At 38.7% G+C, this 19,478-nt stretch overlaps 1 protein-coding gene across 17 annotated transcripts in view; it reads left to right on the forward strand.

The window, feature by feature from the left end:
- Positions 1-19,478, forward strand: part of ADAM22 (ADAM metallopeptidase domain 22) — a 115,876-nt gene that overhangs the window by 73,845 nt on the left and 22,553 nt on the right. For 12 of the 17 annotated variants that reach the window (XM_033077795.2, XM_033078025.2, XM_033077626.2 and 9 more), the window contains 15 exons: positions 636-720; positions 1,158-1,248; positions 3,021-3,072; positions 4,946-5,045; positions 8,368-8,439; positions 8,853-8,945; positions 11,302-11,382; positions 11,603-11,653; positions 11,926-11,989; positions 12,512-12,617; positions 13,661-13,777; positions 14,470-14,638; positions 15,927-16,035; positions 16,887-16,977; positions 18,266-18,283. In XM_033077795.2, the coding sequence (XP_032933686.1) occupies positions 636-720; positions 1,158-1,248; positions 3,021-3,072; positions 4,946-5,045; positions 8,368-8,439; positions 8,853-8,945; positions 11,302-11,382; positions 11,603-11,653; positions 11,926-11,989; positions 12,512-12,617; positions 13,661-13,777; positions 14,470-14,638; positions 15,927-16,035; positions 16,887-16,977; positions 18,266-18,283 (1,299 nt within the window). The remainder of the gene's footprint in view (positions 1-635; positions 721-1,157; positions 1,249-3,020; positions 3,073-4,945; positions 5,046-8,367; positions 8,440-8,852; positions 8,946-11,301; positions 11,383-11,602; positions 11,654-11,925; positions 11,990-12,511; positions 12,618-13,660; positions 13,778-14,469; positions 14,639-15,926; positions 16,036-16,886; positions 16,978-18,265; positions 18,284-19,478) is intronic. The other 5 variants (XM_033077718.2, XM_033078109.2, XM_033078681.2 and 2 more) reach the window with 2 other exon arrangements.

The raw sequence follows: 19,478 nt of genomic DNA on the forward strand, positions 1-19,478 counted from the left end.
TTTCTCTTCTCACCTGAGAAAAATAATTTGCTGATGGATCAGTACTCTCAGTGGAGCAGAGCATGTTTTGTCTCCAGTAACTGGCAGTCATTCATGCTGATGTGGTCAGCACCAAAGAGGTGATTAGATTTTGGCTCTGAATGCATCTGTAGGAGTTTTCCCCTACCTCTGCATCTTCTGCTAATGCATCTCCCCTTCAGTTTTACCACATCAGCACTGCCCAATTAGACACGTGTTATTTCACTAGTCCTGTGCTTTGGGAGCATGGTGGCCTCTCCTGAACTCTGCCTGGAGCATGTGCCAGTGGAAGGAAATCTCGCAGTAGAATGTCAGAAGCAAGAGGCTGGGCAGATCCAGGTGGTTTGCCAAAATAGTCCCCTTCTTATATTAGGTAGTCTGAAAAGGAGGAGGGAAGACAGTGTAAGTTTTCTGGAGATGACTTGTCATGTGAGGTTTGTGAGTGATTATCTGTTTTCCCATCTGTTTTTGCATAGTTTGCAGCATAATGGTGGCATCCAGCATGTGCAAATGCCAGCTTTGCATTTGGAAATCAGAAGGGTAAATACTGGAATAGGCAGGTGCAAAACTCATGACTGAGTAGGGTAAACTTATTTTTCTTTTTGTTTTTGTCAAAGGGGGAGTCGATTTCAGAGCAGTCGAAGTGGTGTAGCCCACACTGGTGGAATCTGCTCCTTGCTTAAAGGCGGAGGTGTGAATGAGGTAGGTGGGGGTATGGTATGAGCAAAAAGTGGTGGAAATTTATCTGCATGGAATTTATCAGTGCAGGCATGTTCATCGAAATATTTTGCTTTTTTTTTTGCTGATGTAGAATCTTAGTGCAGCTCTATAAAAGGAACACTTCAATGAAGTGTGATGAGTGAATGAAGTCAATGCACTTCAAATACACTTTTAAGCAAATTCTGCTTAAAATATTTTGTCATTCATATTTCCAGCTACAATTCCAAGAGAGAAACAGACTTTCTCTTAGTTTGTTTATAAGCCAGTGTTTAGTTTTCATCTAGCTACCCTGAAGTAAGTATTCTAACCCTGTGTATCTGATTTTGCCTTTTCTTGCCATGATATGAGAAAAGCCTCACTTGAGTCTGAGATACCTGTGTATTACTGATTAATTTTACTACCTTACTTGTTTCTTTCAGTTTGGAAAGCCAGACTTAATGGCAGTTACCCTGGCACAGACCTTGGCCCAAAACATTGGCATTTTCTCAGACAGAAGAAAACTTCTAAGTGGTAATTTTTTATTTGCTTTTTCACTCTATCTTAAGAGAAAAATCTTAAAAAGTGGAGGATCATATCAGTGTCTTTCCAATATGTACTTTTTCCTTTTGTTTCTCACAATGTTGAATATTTTTATTTATTGCAGTAACATGAGAAGCGATACATTAATTTCCCTCTATTTGAATGCTTTAGTACCCCCCAGCTCATAATTCCTGACACCACTGGTGTCACCATCCCATCCAAAATGGACCATAAAGGTGCCTGCCACTTCCATTCATTTCAGGGAGACTGGTGTCCCACCCACAGACCAAATGGCTGCCATCTTATGATACAAGGGTGGGAATATACATTATTAGGTCTATGGATAATGAGGAGCCTCCTCAGAACCGTTATATAGAGCAGTTTTAACAATACAACTTTTTATCTGTTTTCCTTGATTGAGTTCCTTTTGTAGATTACCCAAATCCCCTGTTTCTCCTGTAGATTACCCAAATCTCCAGTATTTGCTACCCTACTGCTACTATTTTTGTGCTGTAACCTTGGTATTTACTCCTTAGTTATTATCCCTGTTTACCTGCAATGCTTTAATCTCCACCATTGTGCCTACAACAAGCGTCTCACCTTCCTGTTTCCATGTTATATGAGCTCCCAGCTTGATATGGTTAAAATAAAAATGCAGTTTTGAAACAATTTAGATAATGAATTGGAGTGCAGATTTACTGGATTGTATGTACTTATGTGGCTTACATTAAAAATAGATTAGTGGATTTTTTTCCAGGCATTGTAAAGACAATATATAATGCAGAGATACGTCTGCATTTAAAGCGTTTTTGTTGCAGATTATGTAAAACTATTTAAAAAAATACTCAGATATGTAGGACAGATACTCTATCCTACAGACATGTTCAGTATTCATTTTCCAGCCACATATTTTTGAGTAAATGTAGGGGCAGGGAAAAGTGAAAATTATAATAGTGGTGATTCCTTTTCTTTATGCCTGAGAGGGGCAGGACACTGTTTTGGTAGGGAGACAGGAGAACGCGATTGTTAGACAGAACTTAGTTTCCTTTCTAATTGTACTTTTAAAAAAACCTGATGTTCACATGTGCATCAAGAGAAGTTATGGAATGTGCAAGTGGAAAGCATTTCTACTGAAATTAAAGCAAGACATAACTTTGAAAGAGAAGGATTGAGACCAGAGCAAAGGGAGCCCATCTGTCAGGGCAGAAGAGAGTTGCATGGGAAAGGAAGGTAGGCAGTGGAGGGAAGAAGGGAGGGAGGAAGAGCAGAAGAAGAAGCTGATAGATCCTGCTGTACTACCATTGATCATTCCACGTTTTTTTAAAAAAAAAATCTGAATTATTGTTTGGAGTTTTTCCAGGGAAGATTTTCAAAATCACATTACCATAGTCGAAGAACAGAACTAAATAAACCAGAAAAATAAAATTATTCTTTTTTTAACTCAGAAAATTTGGGAAATGAGTAGCATCACACAGGAGAGGATGAGAAAGCTGACTGATGATTTGCAAGTGCTGAAGGCTAACACTGCAGTTTTCTTTAAGAAGAGGAAAGAAAAACAGGACATATTTTCAAAGCTCAGGATTGCATAGAATCATGTAGAGTTTTAAAAAATTTTGGCAAGGTGCGCTGATACACTTAAACTAAGGTGTACGATAAACCAGGAAATTATTCTTTTCAACTTGTGCTATTTATGACAAGAATTGTATTACTTTGGACTCACAAGACTTGAGATGTAACTTTTTATTTTCTCTTGTTTTTATCAGGTGAGTGTAAGTGTGAGGACATGTGGTCTGGATGCATAATGGGAGATATGGGGTAAGACATTTCACTAGAGAAAAGTCATGTTCTTCACACAGTGGCATAAAGGGAATGTGTGAAAAGTTTTCTCTTTTGTGGTTCAGGAGAATATTTTTGATGACTCAATTTTCAGAAAGTAAAGTATTAGGCATATATCATACTGAGACACCTTCAAAGAAATGTGAGAATAAAGGAGTTCATGAGAGGGGCATGTGAAGATTTTTGATGAATGCTGATTTAACTTGGAAAGCACAAGTCAAGCCAACTGTCGAGCCAGGTCATTGCAGAGAAACAGAAGCAGGTGTAGCTTATTTTCTCACACAAGTTTGCTATTTTGGAAGCAATGACACACCCTAATTCTTGAAATTCCATAGTCAAATTTCAAATGTCTCATTTTCAGTGTTTTTGTTGGAATCTTTCATCTATATCAGTTTTTATCACCCAGTTAGTGTGATGTTGTCAGAAAAACTGTCCCCATTGGAGGCTGAGTATGTTCATACCCATGTGCAGTGTCATTAGAGAGATTTTAACATAATGACTGGTGGATCAGCGAAGTTTTGCTACTGGATAAAATTTGATGCTTTCTGAAGTATATTCAGACCCTAATACTTTTTATTACAGGCCTATGTTTTATCATGCATATGAATTACATTGTAGCCTAGTTTTGGATATGATTTACATTGTATTCTAGTTTTAGATATAGACAGCGCTTAGTTTTTAATTAATTTCAAATAGCTCCACAAATTTTCACAATAACTTTGTGGTCAGAAAAATTTTGAGCAAAGCGGTATGTTCATTCAAACCTCTTTGAAAGTGTGAATGTGTGCCCTTTTCACCTTAGTATACCTGAGAACATACCCGACAGGGTTTTTCTGATTTTTAGGAAGTCAAAAAGCGAGTCTGAGAGGCATTTTTGATTCTTACAAAAGTTATAAATTCCCATGTTAGGGCCTTTAAATTCTTTATCTGAAGTTCAAACTTTTCAAATAATTTGGTACATAAAAAAGCCTTGTATTTACCTAGCTTATTGCTGAACTTTGGTGAAATCCACAACCTCTGTAGCATTTAGACCTAATTCATGGGCATTACAGATGGAAAAAGCCAATTATGTTTTGGAAGCTATCTCTCCCAGCAGTGCAGGATAGCACTTTGGCTAATATTTTTATATCCAGTGGTGAGCTGATAGAGGAAGGCCCTTGAGACTCCAAAATCTCCTTGAAGCATAAGTACTTTAATGACTATGGACCTGAATATAAAGATCACTGCATTTGCCTTGGGAAAAGTTATTTCCCTGTGGAAAGGATCCATGCAAAAATTCTCTGCATCACATTGTTTTCAGGTGGGTCACTGTGCCTCAGGGGCACTCTGTACTCAATTGAAATTTACTGAGTGGGACACATGACAGAGGGAAGTTGAAATGTTAGATGGTGTTTGTTAGAGAAAGTTTAAAATGGCATAACTCTATTATATAAAAATTCTGTTAGCCAGGGGAACCATTTTCTCTAAGAGAGAAACAACTATAAGCTGTCTCCCGCAGTTTGTATAGGAGAAAATAGATGTATTTCTGAGATCAGACCTGTTAGTGGAACAAGTCATGCTTATGCAAACTACATGCTTAATCAGATTTGTGCTGTTTGGCATGTAAAAACTTAGTGAAATGTTCTAGACCTCTCACATTCAATGAGCTCTGTGTCATTGTTGAAATTTTTTTAATATTTACTGGAAGGATTTTCAAATTAGATAGACTTACAAACAGATAGTCACCTGATTCTGAGCAGCAAGTTTTCATTCTTTTTCTAAAGTATAATGTTAGATATTTTCTGTTTCAAAAAAAAGAAAATACAGTGTAAAAAGTACCAGAGAAAGTAACCCTTCTACCTTATTCTATTAGGTACTATCTTCCAAGCAAGTTCTCTGAGTGTGATATTGAAGAGTATCATGAATTTTTAAACAATGGAGGTGGAGCCTGTCTTTTCAATAAACCAACCAAAGTAAGCATTACCTTTATGTTGAATATTATTTCCATTCTATTGCTAATTTTGATGCATCCAAGAAAAATGAAAATTATAATGTTGGAAAAAACATCTGTAGCTCTGATAGTTCTGATTCTTTCTAACTATTCTGGTAACATATGGATGTAAGTAGATTACAGTAATTTCATAAGGCGCACCGGACTATAAGGCACACCCCCGGGGAGTCGGCAAAATTCTCAACTTTGTAGATCATATAAAGCGCACCGGACTATAGGGCGCACCTTTTTTTTGCAGCGAGGCTCCACCCCCAGCTCCCCCCGCATGGTTTCTGGCCGAGGCCCCGCCTCAACCTGGCAGCCATGGGCCCCTGGGCCCACCTGTACCCGGCGGGGCTGGGGTATGCCCGCTGCCCCTCTGTGCGCCTCTCCAGGGCCGGGCTATGGCCGCCACCCTTCTGTGCCCCCTCCACGGGGCCGGGGCGTGCCTGTAGAGGGGCCATCCCACCTCCACGGGGCTGGGGTGTGCCTCTGGAAGGGCCGTGCCGCCTGCATGGGGCTGGGGTGTGCCTGCAGCTGCTTCGCCCCACCTCCAACCTGGCAGCCATGGCCCTGCCGGCTCCACCCATGGCTCGCAGCTCTCACTTCCGGGTAGGCAAATTTCCATCGGATAAGGCGCACCGGACTATAAGGTGCACTTCCGGGTTTGGGGGAAAATTTTAGTCAAAAGGGTGCGCCTTATAGTCGTGAAATTACTGTATTTTAGTTTATAGTAGTTTAGAAATTACTTTTAAATAAATTTCTGATAAAATGATTTTATGTCCAGTAGAGAATCCTCAGCCTCTGATCAAGAATCATCCCTCACAAAATTTGTTCTGAGTATTGTAAATGCAATACAATTTTGTATTTACAACAGGTCTGCAATGGAGAATTTACATCAGTGTTTGGGTATATTCCTGCCCTATTTATTGAAGCCTGTGTTAAAATGTAAAACAAGCAGGATAATGATCTTGATTCTTTTCTATATATAATTAATGTTAACCTGTATTTAATGTCTGTCTTTCAATGAGCAAAGCAAAGAGGCAAAGGCAGAAAGACAGTCCAATGTGGAAAAAAAGACTTATCTAGTAACTGAATTGGTCACAGATGTAAAAGAGAAGAAAGTAAATTCGGGAGTGATGCACGCTCCTTCTGGTGAACCTGAGAAAAAGTGCATCTTCTGGCAACCACAGAATTTCAATAAAAGTTAAGGAAGGAGAAAACATCAAATCTGGGCAAGCTGAGCCTGCTTATCTCTTAAAGGTCTCTTTTGATAAAAGGGTATATTGTTATCAAAAGTGGAGAGAAAGCACTGTAATTCATTAATAAGATGTAAAATTTCCTATTTAAAAGGTACCTGAGTTTTAGAAGTTTGCTTTTTTCCATCCCATTAAAGGTGGAGAGAAATGCTGGTAGATTTATTTACTTGCCAAGTGTATTGTTTATATGGTGTAATGTCTCTTTCTTGATTTTATTTTAGTGATTGTGTAAATTTACATATCTGTCACTTGGAAAAAGCCCCAATTACTTTCCTTTCAATTCAGTTTGGCAGCACTTCAGGGTTTTTTTGATGGCATGCAGAAATGTGAGTTAGATGTGGAAGCAAGGGTGATTTAGTCACTTTTATGTGTTGTGGTTTGGGTTGGTTTAAAGGTTTTGTCAATGGATGTATGTCTAATTAACAAAGCTGTCAAAGATGTGTTTCTTAGCAAGGGTGGTGAGACACAAACTTGTTTTTGTTTTTGAAGCACTATGAGATAAAGGAAAGCTGATGTGACAAGGTGCAGTGTTTGGCAGGACTCCACTCTTAGATCAGCTATAATCCCAAAAATTACATCAATGGATGCTGGACCAGACTGAACATATGTTCTTTTCAAATGAATGGATGAATGATATGACTTTGGGGAATTTATCAAATTTGCTTGTAACGTTTGTTTTTTTCCTTCAATTTTCTTTTTAGCTGTGTGCTGCAGTAAATTGGCCCAATATTTCAAGGCAGAATACTCTGTTACTGCTGTCTCCTTGTCTGTTATGCAGCACACTGAGAGATATCGAAGAAGTTAAGATGTCTGGAAAAATACATTGGAAACAAGCAGTTTTAACAACTCTTTAATAATTCTAAAGGCTTGCATACATTTTATGTTAAATTCTACATAGGCATTGCATGCCTCAGTCCAATTTCCATTTCAATAGGGGATCTAATAATAGCACATCAGCCTGTGCCAGGCTGTGGTTTGTGGCACAGTGAAGTATGTGGGGTGATGCTCCATCCTGTGGGCTCCTGACAGAAAGGCAGCAGCCAGTGAGAAATGCTTTACAATGATTGCAATGTACTTGTGCAGATGGCTCAGGAGCAGAGTGATTTTGGAATGGTCCTAGTTTAACTGGAGAACTTGAAGGATGATGTGCAAAATTTTCAATCTTGTGACACACTTAATTTAAGTTGCCAATTTAATTTGCCTTCTCATTTATGTAATGAAATGAGTTTTTTCTGTTTTCTTACATCCAAAGGGGAAAAAAATATTTTCTTTTAGAAGAACTACCTTTAAAAATTTTAGGAAGACAGGAAAAACTAAACTGGAAAGAACAGAATGTAAGTGTTCTTTAGAAGAGGTTTTATGACATGCAAATATACAGATTTTGATCTTTTAAGCTACAGTCCACTGGGAAGTTGGAAAGGAAAGGGAGGAAGCCTCATCAGCAATACCTCCTGGCACATCTGCCTGTGATACATGCTTATAGAAAACTCTGGAAAGTTCCCAACTGTGGTAGAGAAAAATGGAAAAAGAAATACAACTGCAGCAAAAACTTATAAAAAACCCTAACCTCTCTCCTTCCCAAGCATTTCCCAAGCCACATAAAAGGGCTACTTTTCATGGCTGTTACTTGTGAACTTGCCATGCAAGCTTTAACCTTTCAGCCCTTGTCACTTGAACTCCAAAAGCAATTGCAACCACTGTGAAGATAATGAAATTGTCATATCTTTAATTTTTTTTCTTTTGATGTCACACCTTTTGTTTTTCATTGTAACTTCTTCTTAAACTGAGTTTACTGTAAAGCTCACACCTATGCACAGAAGATACGAGGTGACTTGGCAGCATTGTTGTGTCAATTTTCAGGAGTGTTCATTCTCTGTACGCTTTACTTGTGTGAGTTTTGTCAGTCCATGTCTCCCTGAGTCATGGAAACTGTTTTGGAGTTGATGCACTTGGAGTGCTAGCTTAAAAACCATGTAGCTCAGAGCAAATATGACAATGATTCCCTTAAAAAGAGACATGCCCTTTGATTTCTGAATTTCCATGCAGCTTCTGGATCCTCCAGAATGTGGCAATGGCTTTGTGGAAGATGGAGAGGAATGTGACTGTGGGACAATAGCGGTAAGTGCAGTGTACTTTAAATTAGCAGCTAGACTTGTCCAAGAGTTGGTACCGCACCTTGCTGCTGTTAGTGATAAGTGCAGGAAGACAATCAGGGTGAGGGTTGTGTGCTCAAGGATTCATAGTAATAGTTGCCTTTGCAATTATTGAATGATAGCATTTTCCCAGATGGAAACACTGGTCAATGCTAAGATGTTAGTATTTAATGGGTGACAATGTGAAATTAGGAATTATTTTCTATCTTGCACAGGAAGCAGAAGTTTCATGTCCCACAAGTACATGCCTTTTTCTTCCTAAAGGAATGAATAAAAATCCATTCAGGTAGCTAATATGTGCTAAGATGAGAAGTAATAAGAGCTTGGGGTTCAAGTGCTTTTCCCATGTATTCTGTTGTGTGTGTGTGTGTACCTCAGGAGTGTGCCAGTGAAGGAGGAGAGTGCTGCAATACCTGCACCCTGACCGAGGGCTCCCAGTGCAGCAACGGGCTCTGCTGTCGGAAGTGCCGGGTAAGGGCAGAGTCCTTCACTGCAGCAGCCTGGTGGGAATGCATCCAGGTGCCTGCAGGCACTACAGCACATGTGTGTGATTACTCTTTTGAAAGCTTACCTTTTAAAACTGGCTGAAATATGATTTTTCTGAGGTTGTACTCTGTCTTTTAGGCTTGGCTTTTTGGGGCAGGGACTGTCATCAAATGCAGAGGTAAATTGAATCCTTCCAGTTTCAGACAAGTTTGATGAGATCTCATTAGACATCGTTGCTTAAAGCATAAATTAACCATGAAGGTTTTGTTAGATGTCCTTGTTTTTTCACTATGAGAATGGTGAGACACTTGAACAAGTTGAGAATCTGTGGATGCCCCATCACTGGAAGAGATCAAGGCCAGGTTCGATGGGTCTTTGAGCAAGTGGAAGGTGTTCCTGCTCATAGCAGTAGTGTTGGAGCTGGATGATCTTTTAAGGTCCTTCCCAACCCCAACCATTCTGTCATTCTTTGCACATGCTCATCCTTATCCATGTGCCACTTCCAGTGCGTTATGTGTTGCTGTGGATTTGCCCCATGAAACTGAAAGAGGAAATCATACCACAGAGTGTCTGAGGGAAGCATATTGTGGAAAAGACACAAAAGTGCAGCCAGCAGAACTACTGAGAAGGATTCATCTAAAAGACACCTGACTTCAGTTTCATTTTGGTCTGCCTCTGTCTCCTTTTGTTTGGACTGACTGAAATCCCGTTGAATAAAGGGAATCAAGCCCTGTCTAATCTCTAAGTTATTCTTCTTGATACATCAGTAAATAGTAAAAGGAGATTTAACCAGATCATGGCTGTAAGGGAGCCCTGCTAAATATGACTTCAATGGTAGTCTGTACTCATTTAGTAATAAGGATTATTAGTATCAATGTAGTTAAAACTGTGCTGTACTATGTGTGATACTTTTATCTTTGTCTGTGCACATTTGAGAGTTTAATTTCCTTTGGAGTATCATTAATAATAACTGGACCACATTCTTGACTTTTTGCTCATCCTTATATTGGAAAAAGAAAAAGCACAGATTATGCTTCAACAGACCACATTTCCATAAGCACATTCGTTTTTAAATACAATAATGATAAAAAAATCAGCAGATTGCCAATGTGGGTGAATTTTGCTTGAGAGTCCAAGGCATCTAGGCATTACATTTAAGACTATCAGAACAAAACAAAGCTTTTGTATACCTATCTTATTTTTTTTGCAAATGAGAAAATAATTTATCTACTTACAGAATGGCAAGAGTGAGTGAATGAACAGAAAAGTAGAATTTTACAGAACATATATCCCTAGGAGCAGTTTATCAGGACAACTCAAAAATACTGTATATAATAGTTCAAACTTGGGGTTACCTTCCCCTGTAATATCCTGCCTAAAAGCAGGAGTGAAAGAGGGATTGCAAACAATACATGGGATTATACATCCCAGAATCCTGTAGTGTGTCTGACAAGGTTTGTGTCTGTCTGCATTTTTCCAGTGACTGGTAGAAAAAAAGAAGCTGAAGGCTGACAAAGTACCATAGTCTAGTTCTTCCACTGATTTGTGCCCATTGCACACCAGCTGTGGAGCTAGCAGTTGTCCCCCAAAAAATGTATACTCATGCAGATCCAAAAAGAAACACAGACCTGCAAAATTAACTGGGTATCACAGTCCTAGGAAAACTTTGAGGAAAAATAAGGAGTCTGTAATATGTCCATGACCAGAAACACTAACAATTGCCTCAGATGAGATGTCTTCCTTCTTTTCCAGGTCTTGAGACTTAGCACATAATTCTTTAGCCAAAATGTCTGTATTAGGTCACTGGTACACTTTTCATTCTTAAATATCCAGTCCCTTAGAAAATGGTGTCAAGCTGTACAGAATTCAGTACATTTATAAATAGTTCCTGTTCTTCAACAACAATGGGGGATTAAAATAACCTAAGTGTTTATACACAGAGCTCTGTGGTGTTCTTCATCCCTAGAGAGAAGATCACGATGATTCCTTCTGTTCTGTAAAGAAGAGTAAAATAGTCAGAAAAAGGCACAGTGACCTGGTAGGATAATGCTGGCAGCCACTGCAGTGTTGGCTTGGACACCCCCAGGGGTCCTCTGTCCCAGGAGTGACTTCTGCTCAGCCCCACAATCCATACCCTTGGGAAGGGGGTGCCTCAGAGAGAGGTAACATGTGCACCAGTAAATGGCTTGAGTGGTGCAGCATACATAGCAGGGAAAGGAGAGACTTCCCACTTCAACTAGCATGGGAATATTTCCCATTTTTTTATTTTGGAAGCATTGGATTTAAGGCAAGATATAGAGAAACCAAGACACTTACTTTCTGTGTTTTTTTTTTTTTATAGTTTGAACCTGCAGGAGTTTTGTGTCGAGAAGCAGTGAATGATTGTGATATTGCAGAGAACTGCACAGGAAATTCCAGCCAGGTGATTTTTGTGTCTTCTCTTAATGAAACAAAAACCCCACCTGTAATCTCAAAATCACTATGAATGTTTGGTGTAGTGTGGTGTATTAAAATGGTGTTAAATTTGTTGATGCTGAAAAAGCAGAATGATACTGAAAGAATTTTTCATATGACTTTTGTTGCATAATTTACTGTCATGCTTGTCTCATCTATGATCTATTGCTTATTTTCTCTTTCTATAGTGTTCTCCTAATATCCATAAAATGGATGGATATTCATGTGATAACCGACAGGTAATTAGAACTTCAGTTAGTTTTACATTCTTTCTGCTGTTATAGATTGCTTTTTATAAATTTTACTCTAAGATCTTTGGAAGTTACCTGGGACAGTTCTGCTAACATTCATGAGTTTTGGGTACTAGTCATATTTTGAATGAAAAGAAGACAGAATCACATATTAGTTGCCTCAATATAAAGCATGTGACTAATCTTTATATTAAAGAAAAACATATTTTGAAAAATCAAGTAATTTGAAATATTTTTTGTATTTTTTTCTTTCTTTTTAGGGTATTTGCTTTGGAGGAAGATGCAAAACCAGGGACCGGCAATGTAAATATATCTGGGGTGAAAGTAAGTGAATATTTCTGTTTCTAGGTTGGTTGTAATACATGTGTCTTGAAAGACTATTTAGATAAGAAAAATTATGGAAGAGACATAGTGAGAACCACTGAAAACACCTAGAACAGCATGTCTCTCCTTTTCTTCCCCTGTCATTTTGTCTTTCCATCTTTTCCACCTCTTTCTCTAATGTTGGTTAACTTACTGCTGTTTATTCTGAAATCTAAAACTTTAGTGCTCATTAATAATCTAGGGAGCCTATACTCATGTTCATTAGTTTATTTCAGTGGCTTCTGGATATTTTTGACCAATACAGTCTCATCAATCTGAACAATACTTAAAACCAGAACTTTTGTGCCATCACAGAACTTTTAACTGAGAAGAGCACTATGCAGAGTTTCATGGGCCACCTGCAGATCATGGTGATTCAGTTCACAAATGGGGAAGCTCTGCTTGCTTTGATTGTGTATCCCCATTTCCATGACATGGTTTTTCAAAGTCACCATCTTAGAAGAGACTTGTTTCTGTTTTTAGAAGTGACGGCTGCTGACAGGTACTGCTATGAGAAGCTGAATATTGAGGGGACTGAGAAAGGAAACTGTGGAAGAGACAAGGACTCTTGGATACAGTGCAATAAACAGTAAGTTGATCCATTTAGAAAGCTGCTAGAATGAGGTTCTCACCCTTGATCCAGTTCTTCAGCTGGAATGAAGAGACTCAAGAATCCTCTCTATGGATGAGATTTCTGGCCTTCCACTGCAGACCTTTGTGCAAGAAATCCTGGAGGGAGCAGGGTGCCAAGAAGAGATGATCCCTGACAAGGGAGCATCATCTGAGCTTGGGAGAGCTTAGACTAAAAATGACCCTAGTAATAAGTGAGAGTTAGCAGTGCAGAGGAGGGCAGCCTTTGGTTTCACATCTTGGAGTGATGTTCACTTTTTATGCTGTGTTATTGCATTGCTAAGTTGTGTTTACTTTTCATGATATTGTAACTTTCCAAGTATATTCCTGCAAGTTGCTGCCTAAAGCAATTTTTCACATTTTGCATATATGCAGTTGATTGGTTTTGCCAATTTCTGAACCTTTCTCCAGTCCTTATCTCTCCATTCTGTCCATGACATTTGACTTCTAGTTCTGCCTACAGCTAACTAATGCTCCTTCCCATTTTTAAATGCAGATTTGGTAACCTTCATTCTGTTCCATTACAAATTCATAAGTAAAAAATATTGGGAGTATGGGAGATGTCAGACCCTACTATTCTGTCAGTGCAAAAGTCTCCACACATGAATAGTGAGGTCCCTTCAGCAGTTGAATTATATTTGCTATCTATAGTTTCCTTACATATGTGACCTATCAGAGTGTATTTAGAACCAATATCTACTGTTGCTCCTCTATGGATCAGTTACTGTTTGTTAATAGATCATTAAATCAATTTGATGTGGTTTGTTCTTGACAGCTCCCTGCTTGTCATTACTCAGGGCATTTTTGATAATGTGCTTTAAAAACAGAGTTTTCCCAATCTAACTTCCAAAATGAAGAATTTTCTCAGGAAACAGCATTATTTGTGGGAGTTATTGTCAGTGGGAGAAAAGCAAGGAAAAACAAATAGATTGCTAAGCAAGTGGTCATATTTTTGATTGTCCATTTTAATTTATTCTTTCAATGTTTACTCTTTCAATGCAGGGATGTGCTTTGTGGATACCTTCTGTGCTCCAATATATCCAGTGTGCCCAGACTTGGAGAACTTGATGGTGAAATTACGACATCAATCTTGCACTATGGAAAAGTCTACAATTGCAGGTAATTGAAAATCCTGAAAACAGAACAATCAATATCCATCTTGCATAGAAAAGCAGCTTTCTCATTCCCAAATGGAGAAAAGCTCTTTCCACTAATTTTTTTCCCTATAAACACATAACCATTATTTCAATTCAACCTTTGTTAAGCTTCAGAAAATTAACTGCCTGTGTAGCAGTTTCACAGTCCCCTCAGTAGGGAATTTTGCCTGTAGAGACATAAAGAATGTAAAATCTCAGGGCCTGAGAAGAGCATTAATATTTGCAAAGTACTTAATGTACCCAAAATACTGAGACATGTGCCTGCACTGCCAAAGTTAACTGGCAGCCTAATTCATGGTTATTTTGGAGCTGAATTCTAATTACAGATGTGGTAAGTTTTCACAGCTTCACACAACTGTAAGGCGAAATAACGTCCTAAACAAATAAACTGAGTTTTGTCTAACTCTAGCTGTTTCACAGGAAAAATGGTCCTTGTTTTCATGACGACATTTGTTTGATGTAGATACACTGTTTTGGCTTGTTATTGGTTTGTATATGTTAGGCCCAGTGAGATCACTAAGCCAGCACTCATTCCTACCTGGTCCTGGGCATTGTGTAGCATAGAAACAAGGGCAGCAGCCCAGGGCCCGGTTTCTCAAGCAGCCCCACCTGACAACAGCACAAATGTCCAAGGTCCTCTTGGTTGCCTTGCAGCGGTGGCCACGTGAGGCTGGATGAGGACACAGACCTGGGCTATGTGGAGAACGGGACGCCGTGCGGGCCCGACATGGTGTGCCTGGACCATCGCTGCCTCCCCACCGAGGCCTTCAACTTCAGCACCTGCCCCGGCACTGCCGACAACCACGTCTGCTCAGGACATGGGGTATGTTCCTGCCCTCTTCAGCTGTGTGCTGCTTCTGACGAGCACCTGGCCTGGTGCAGTCTGCTAGCTGGGCCTGACAGGAAGTCAGCAGTGTGACTCTGGAAGTCATAAAGCTGGAGGAGTTTTTGAAAAGGAAAAGGGAAGGGAGGCACATAAGTACAGTAATTTCACGGGTATAAGGCGCACCGGAGTATAAGGCGCACTTTTTTTTTGCAGCGAGGATCTGTGCGCAACAAAATAATGAATTAGTAACGGAATCGCGCGATCGCGGGGTTTGCTGGCTCGGCTCAGGGGCGGGCTGGCTCGGCTTGGGGCTGCTGCGGGCTTGCACTTCAGGGTTGGCAAATTCCCCAACTTCGTCCATATATAGGGCGCTCTGGACTATAAGGCACGCTTCCAGATTCGGACCAAAATTTTGGTCAGAAAGGTGTGCCTTATAGGTGTAAAATTACTGTAAATACAATGAATTCCAGTCAAGGCATCTTAATCAATTAGTTAGTATGTATTAGTTTCACAGAAGTTTTATCAATGTTTTTGCTATTACTTTTGCTAACTTGATCGATATTTCCTCAGGCAATGTGATGGAGAAAATACAAAGGTTCTATGAACTGAGAAACTTGGGCCTTTGTTCTTTCAAAGACCCATTCTTTTTAATTCCCTCTTTATTACATAAATAGCCTAGAAGATTCATAAAAATCAAAGTTGTTGATGATGTTGGATTTTGTGAGCTGAGAGTTCCTTTAGTCTGGAAAAGAGGGCAGTGAGCTGGCTCTTGGCTGCTTTCTCTGCTCAGTGTGCACTCTGTGGCTTTGCTGTGGCCCTGGCGAGTCCCCTTGTCCCTCACAGTTTGACGCAGGGCCCTATAACAGAGCTGAGATCAAAGGAGTTATTATCTTGTAATGTTTTTTGTCTTGTACACTGCATTAAAACTTCCTTATTTATCTGAAATCATGCACTTTATCATATTTAGAAAAAAAAGTCATTAAGGTTAGTCTCCCAAAGCAATTATAAATGTTTCTATTAAATATAGATTACATTAAAGTATGTACTGAATAAACATTGCATCTATTTCTATAAAATGTAATTGTACATATAATATTTATATAAAATATTATATTGCACATCTAAGGCATTTATATCTAACATAAAAAATAAGAATTGCTATAAATTAAAAATTATTTTGTGAGCAGTAAAGTCATGGCTTTATCACTGTTCCTATACTTGAGGTATTAATTACGGGAATGGATTTATAATCTGATTTTTTTCTGAGCAACACTTTTGACTGCAGGTTTGTAGCAATGAAATAAAGTGTGTCTGTGACCGATTCTGGGGAGGAGATGACTGCAGTTCTCACATCAAAGATTATCTATTTTTTAATAAAGATGCCATCAATAAAGGTATGTTATTATAATTTTTACCAACAACTGAAAATGCTTGGATTTGAGGAAGGTTCATTAAGCAAAACCAGGTCTCCTACTCTTTCAGTTAGCACACAACATGCAGCAGCATCAGGATCCTTGTTCCCCTCTCTTCCTCCCACAGCAGAAGCACTCAATATCTGTAAATGAAGCCTCAACCAGTGCATCTTTGGGAACTGGTATCAGTGGGTCCAGTTCTACCATGCTTGACCCAATCATCTGAGTGGCCTTATTAGGCATATTGGTAGGTTAGGACAAGCTAAAGGTTAATGGGACAGTCCTCATCTAGTTGGAAAGGTGATGTTTGACTTTTACATTTTTGAGTGAAGTTTTTATTAAGCTTTAGTCTACATAAAAAAGAAATATATTGTGGAAAAATGATCTTGTAAATGTTGGTCATTAGAAATCCTTCTGGGGGGACATCTTCCAGAATCCTTCATTTGATAATTTATTCAGCTATGGAAGGGATCCGAGCAAAACCAAACAAGTAGTCACTTTTATTCCATGGTAAGCATGTATTTGCTAGGGCAGGTTTTAAGGATGTATACTACAGCAGTTTAATATTGATAATATTATTTGTTTTGGCATACCTGGAACAGGCTTCCCATGTAACAAACATTCAGCTAATGGAAACAGACACAGAGGTCAAGGCTTGATTTACAAGTGATCTCTTTATGTCCATGCTATGCTTCAGGAGTGTATTACAGGTTACAATTAATCAACATAGTGGAAGTTGTTCATGCTGGTTTTTGAAAGATGGTGCATTTACTGATTTTGTGTATTTTTTCTCCTAAAACCATGTATATTTTTCATCTTTCTTGTGTTTCCAGGTGTGGTTAGCACAAATATAATAATAGGGGCTATTGCTGGCACCATTTTAGTGTTGGCTCTCGTTTTAGGAATAACTGGTTGGGGTTACAAGTAAGTACATTTTGTTCTTCTTTATAGAGTTTAAAAATATGTGTGTTCCATCTGATAACTGATTATGTTATGAAAAGAACAATTCAAAAAATCTAAAATATCTAAATTCAGCAATATTTTTACAGTAACATTTTTATCATATTAACATTTTCCAAGCAATTCTTACTTACATGTGTGTGTATTTTAGAGAGCTTGATTCAAAATTGAAATTTATTTCTCATTTAGTAATTTATTTTCTTTTATTTTTAATGATCAGATTATGATTTTAGTGTATGTCACAAAGGCAATATAAGAATATGATCTGATCAAATTATAAATGTTTTCTCATGATGAAGTAAATATAGCAAGATTGGCTCTCAGTCAGTCAGCAAAGCATTTAAGCACAGGCCTCCTTAAATAGATGATTATATTTAGTTGGCTTAACCTGAAATTAATTTTTTGGTAGGAGAGATCTGCAATTTGCAGATAAGGCTCAATTCTCTCCTCATATAGAGCTATCAGTGCTCACTGAGAGGCAAAATGGATTATATTAGCCTGATTGGTCTTTTTCAATTTTAATTATTTTGTGAATTTCTTATAAAAACAGGGGTATTTATGATTTTGCTTGTAGTAAAAAAAGATTCAAGGTACTGACTTTACCATCTGTGTTTGGATGAGACTGTCTCTGAAGTCATTTGTGCCTAGGTGCTTGTCTTCAGCTGCAGGCAGTGCTGTGGCTGGGGCAAGCCCCAGTGCTTTGGCATAACCAAGTGGCACAGCCCCTGCTGGTTTGGCAGAGTGAGGTAGGCTGAGGAAAGCTCAGAAATATGTAAGGAAGAAGCATTTGGAATAAAAATAATGAAGATGAGGATAGTAGAAAAGTAGGTTACACTATCTTGGTATATCACCCTCAGCTTCTGGCAGTATCTGAAAATCTGGACTTTTATTTTCAGTAAAACTCAAAGTTAAGGGCGCATTTTGAGATCATGTCTAGCCAATGGGTATAATTTTTGAAGGTTCAGGTTGAATGCACCTCTCACTAGCAGCTTCACAGTAAGCAAGCTTAAACCCATCATGAACTGCACCTTACACTCCATGCTGACTAACCATCAACACAAATACATTTTTCTTGTTTATTCTGATGTAGTATATTTTTAAATATGCTTATTTCAGACGTGATTTTGTAGAAATATTTTGAGCAAAAATTTCATTCTGTATACAGTGCTTTTCTTTTTACATTTTTTAGTCTTACTGACCATGTGTACTAAAACCTCATTCTTCTTCCTTTCTATTCTGTTTATATGGAAAGAAACTACAGAAGACAGAGGTATGTGGCAAAAGTAGTAGAATGTATCTTAGAAGTCTCTGAAAATAGCTTTTCTTCTCTTTCGCTCATTTACATGCTATAAAGAAAATATTGAGATGGGTTATCATATTTTAAATAATATATGAAATCAGTATTCTATAATGCATTGCTTGAAATCCTGATTTCACTGGAGTCAGTAGAAAAACTGATGTTTTGTATACTTCTGCAATAGACTGTTTTATTTAGGAAAACAGGAGAATGTTTCCAATAAGAGAGATTGAAAATCGGCTATTAGAGATGAAAATGTTCTTGGGAGGCTAAGAACGGAATAATTAATATTAACATGATGTTCAGGAGCCTTTTGAGAAAAATTAATTCCTGGAGCTTCTTTGCTGTTAAAAATACAATGCAATTGAATTGCTGTGTGGACAAAAAGCCCATTCTTCTCTGTCACCCTGTTCAATTGATTCATAGTTAAGGCACAGTACTGGCTTCAGCAAAGGACTGAGCTTACCATTTCAAGCTTGTGGCCAAAAATAAACCATTTTCCTAGTGACTTGTGTTTGGCTCCTGGAAGACCACCTCCCTTTAATCAGGCATCTGCCTGGCAGATGGATCTTGTGGGAAGGAGTTGGCTCCTTCCTCTCCCAGTCCCGAACAGATAAGAAGATTTCTCAAATTCCCCTGTTTTCTGCCTGTATCGTTGCCTTCTGGTCCAAGCTGCTGCTTTGTTTGTTGCTGCTACCCGTTGTGCTTGTTCTCCATTTCCCTTTGTGCAGTGCTTTCTATGCCAGGCTCAAAATATTTTTAAAAAGTGGAAAAGCACTGTCAAGTGCTGGCTGTGTGCTACAGGGTCAGATAGGTCACAGGTACAGTAGCAGGAAAAAGGCAATGCTATTGAACTCAATCCTTATGTAGAGGCTGGTGGGTAGGGAATACCACCCAGCACAAGGAAGGCAGAAGTTAAGGGCTTGGTGCTGCTTAGTAGAAACTGATGTATCTATAAGTGGGGACTAACATGGCCATCAAGTCATTCTGCTGTGGATGTTTCAGTATTGGCTGAGGACAGAGCAGACAAAACCTCGAAACAAAGACAGGTCCACCCCATGTATGTTAACATTGGAATATTAGAGAATGTAACTTCTTCAGATATCTTCACCTACAGAAATTACTTTGTGGCCAGAGATCTGTGAGTGTGCAGCCAGTCTGTAGCTAT

Source organism: Catharus ustulatus, chromosome 1 (genome assembly GCF_009819885.2).
Source record: "Catharus ustulatus isolate bCatUst1 chromosome 1, bCatUst1.pri.v2, whole genome shotgun sequence".
NCBI classification, from domain to species: domain Eukaryota; kingdom Metazoa; phylum Chordata; class Aves; order Passeriformes; family Turdidae; genus Catharus; species Catharus ustulatus.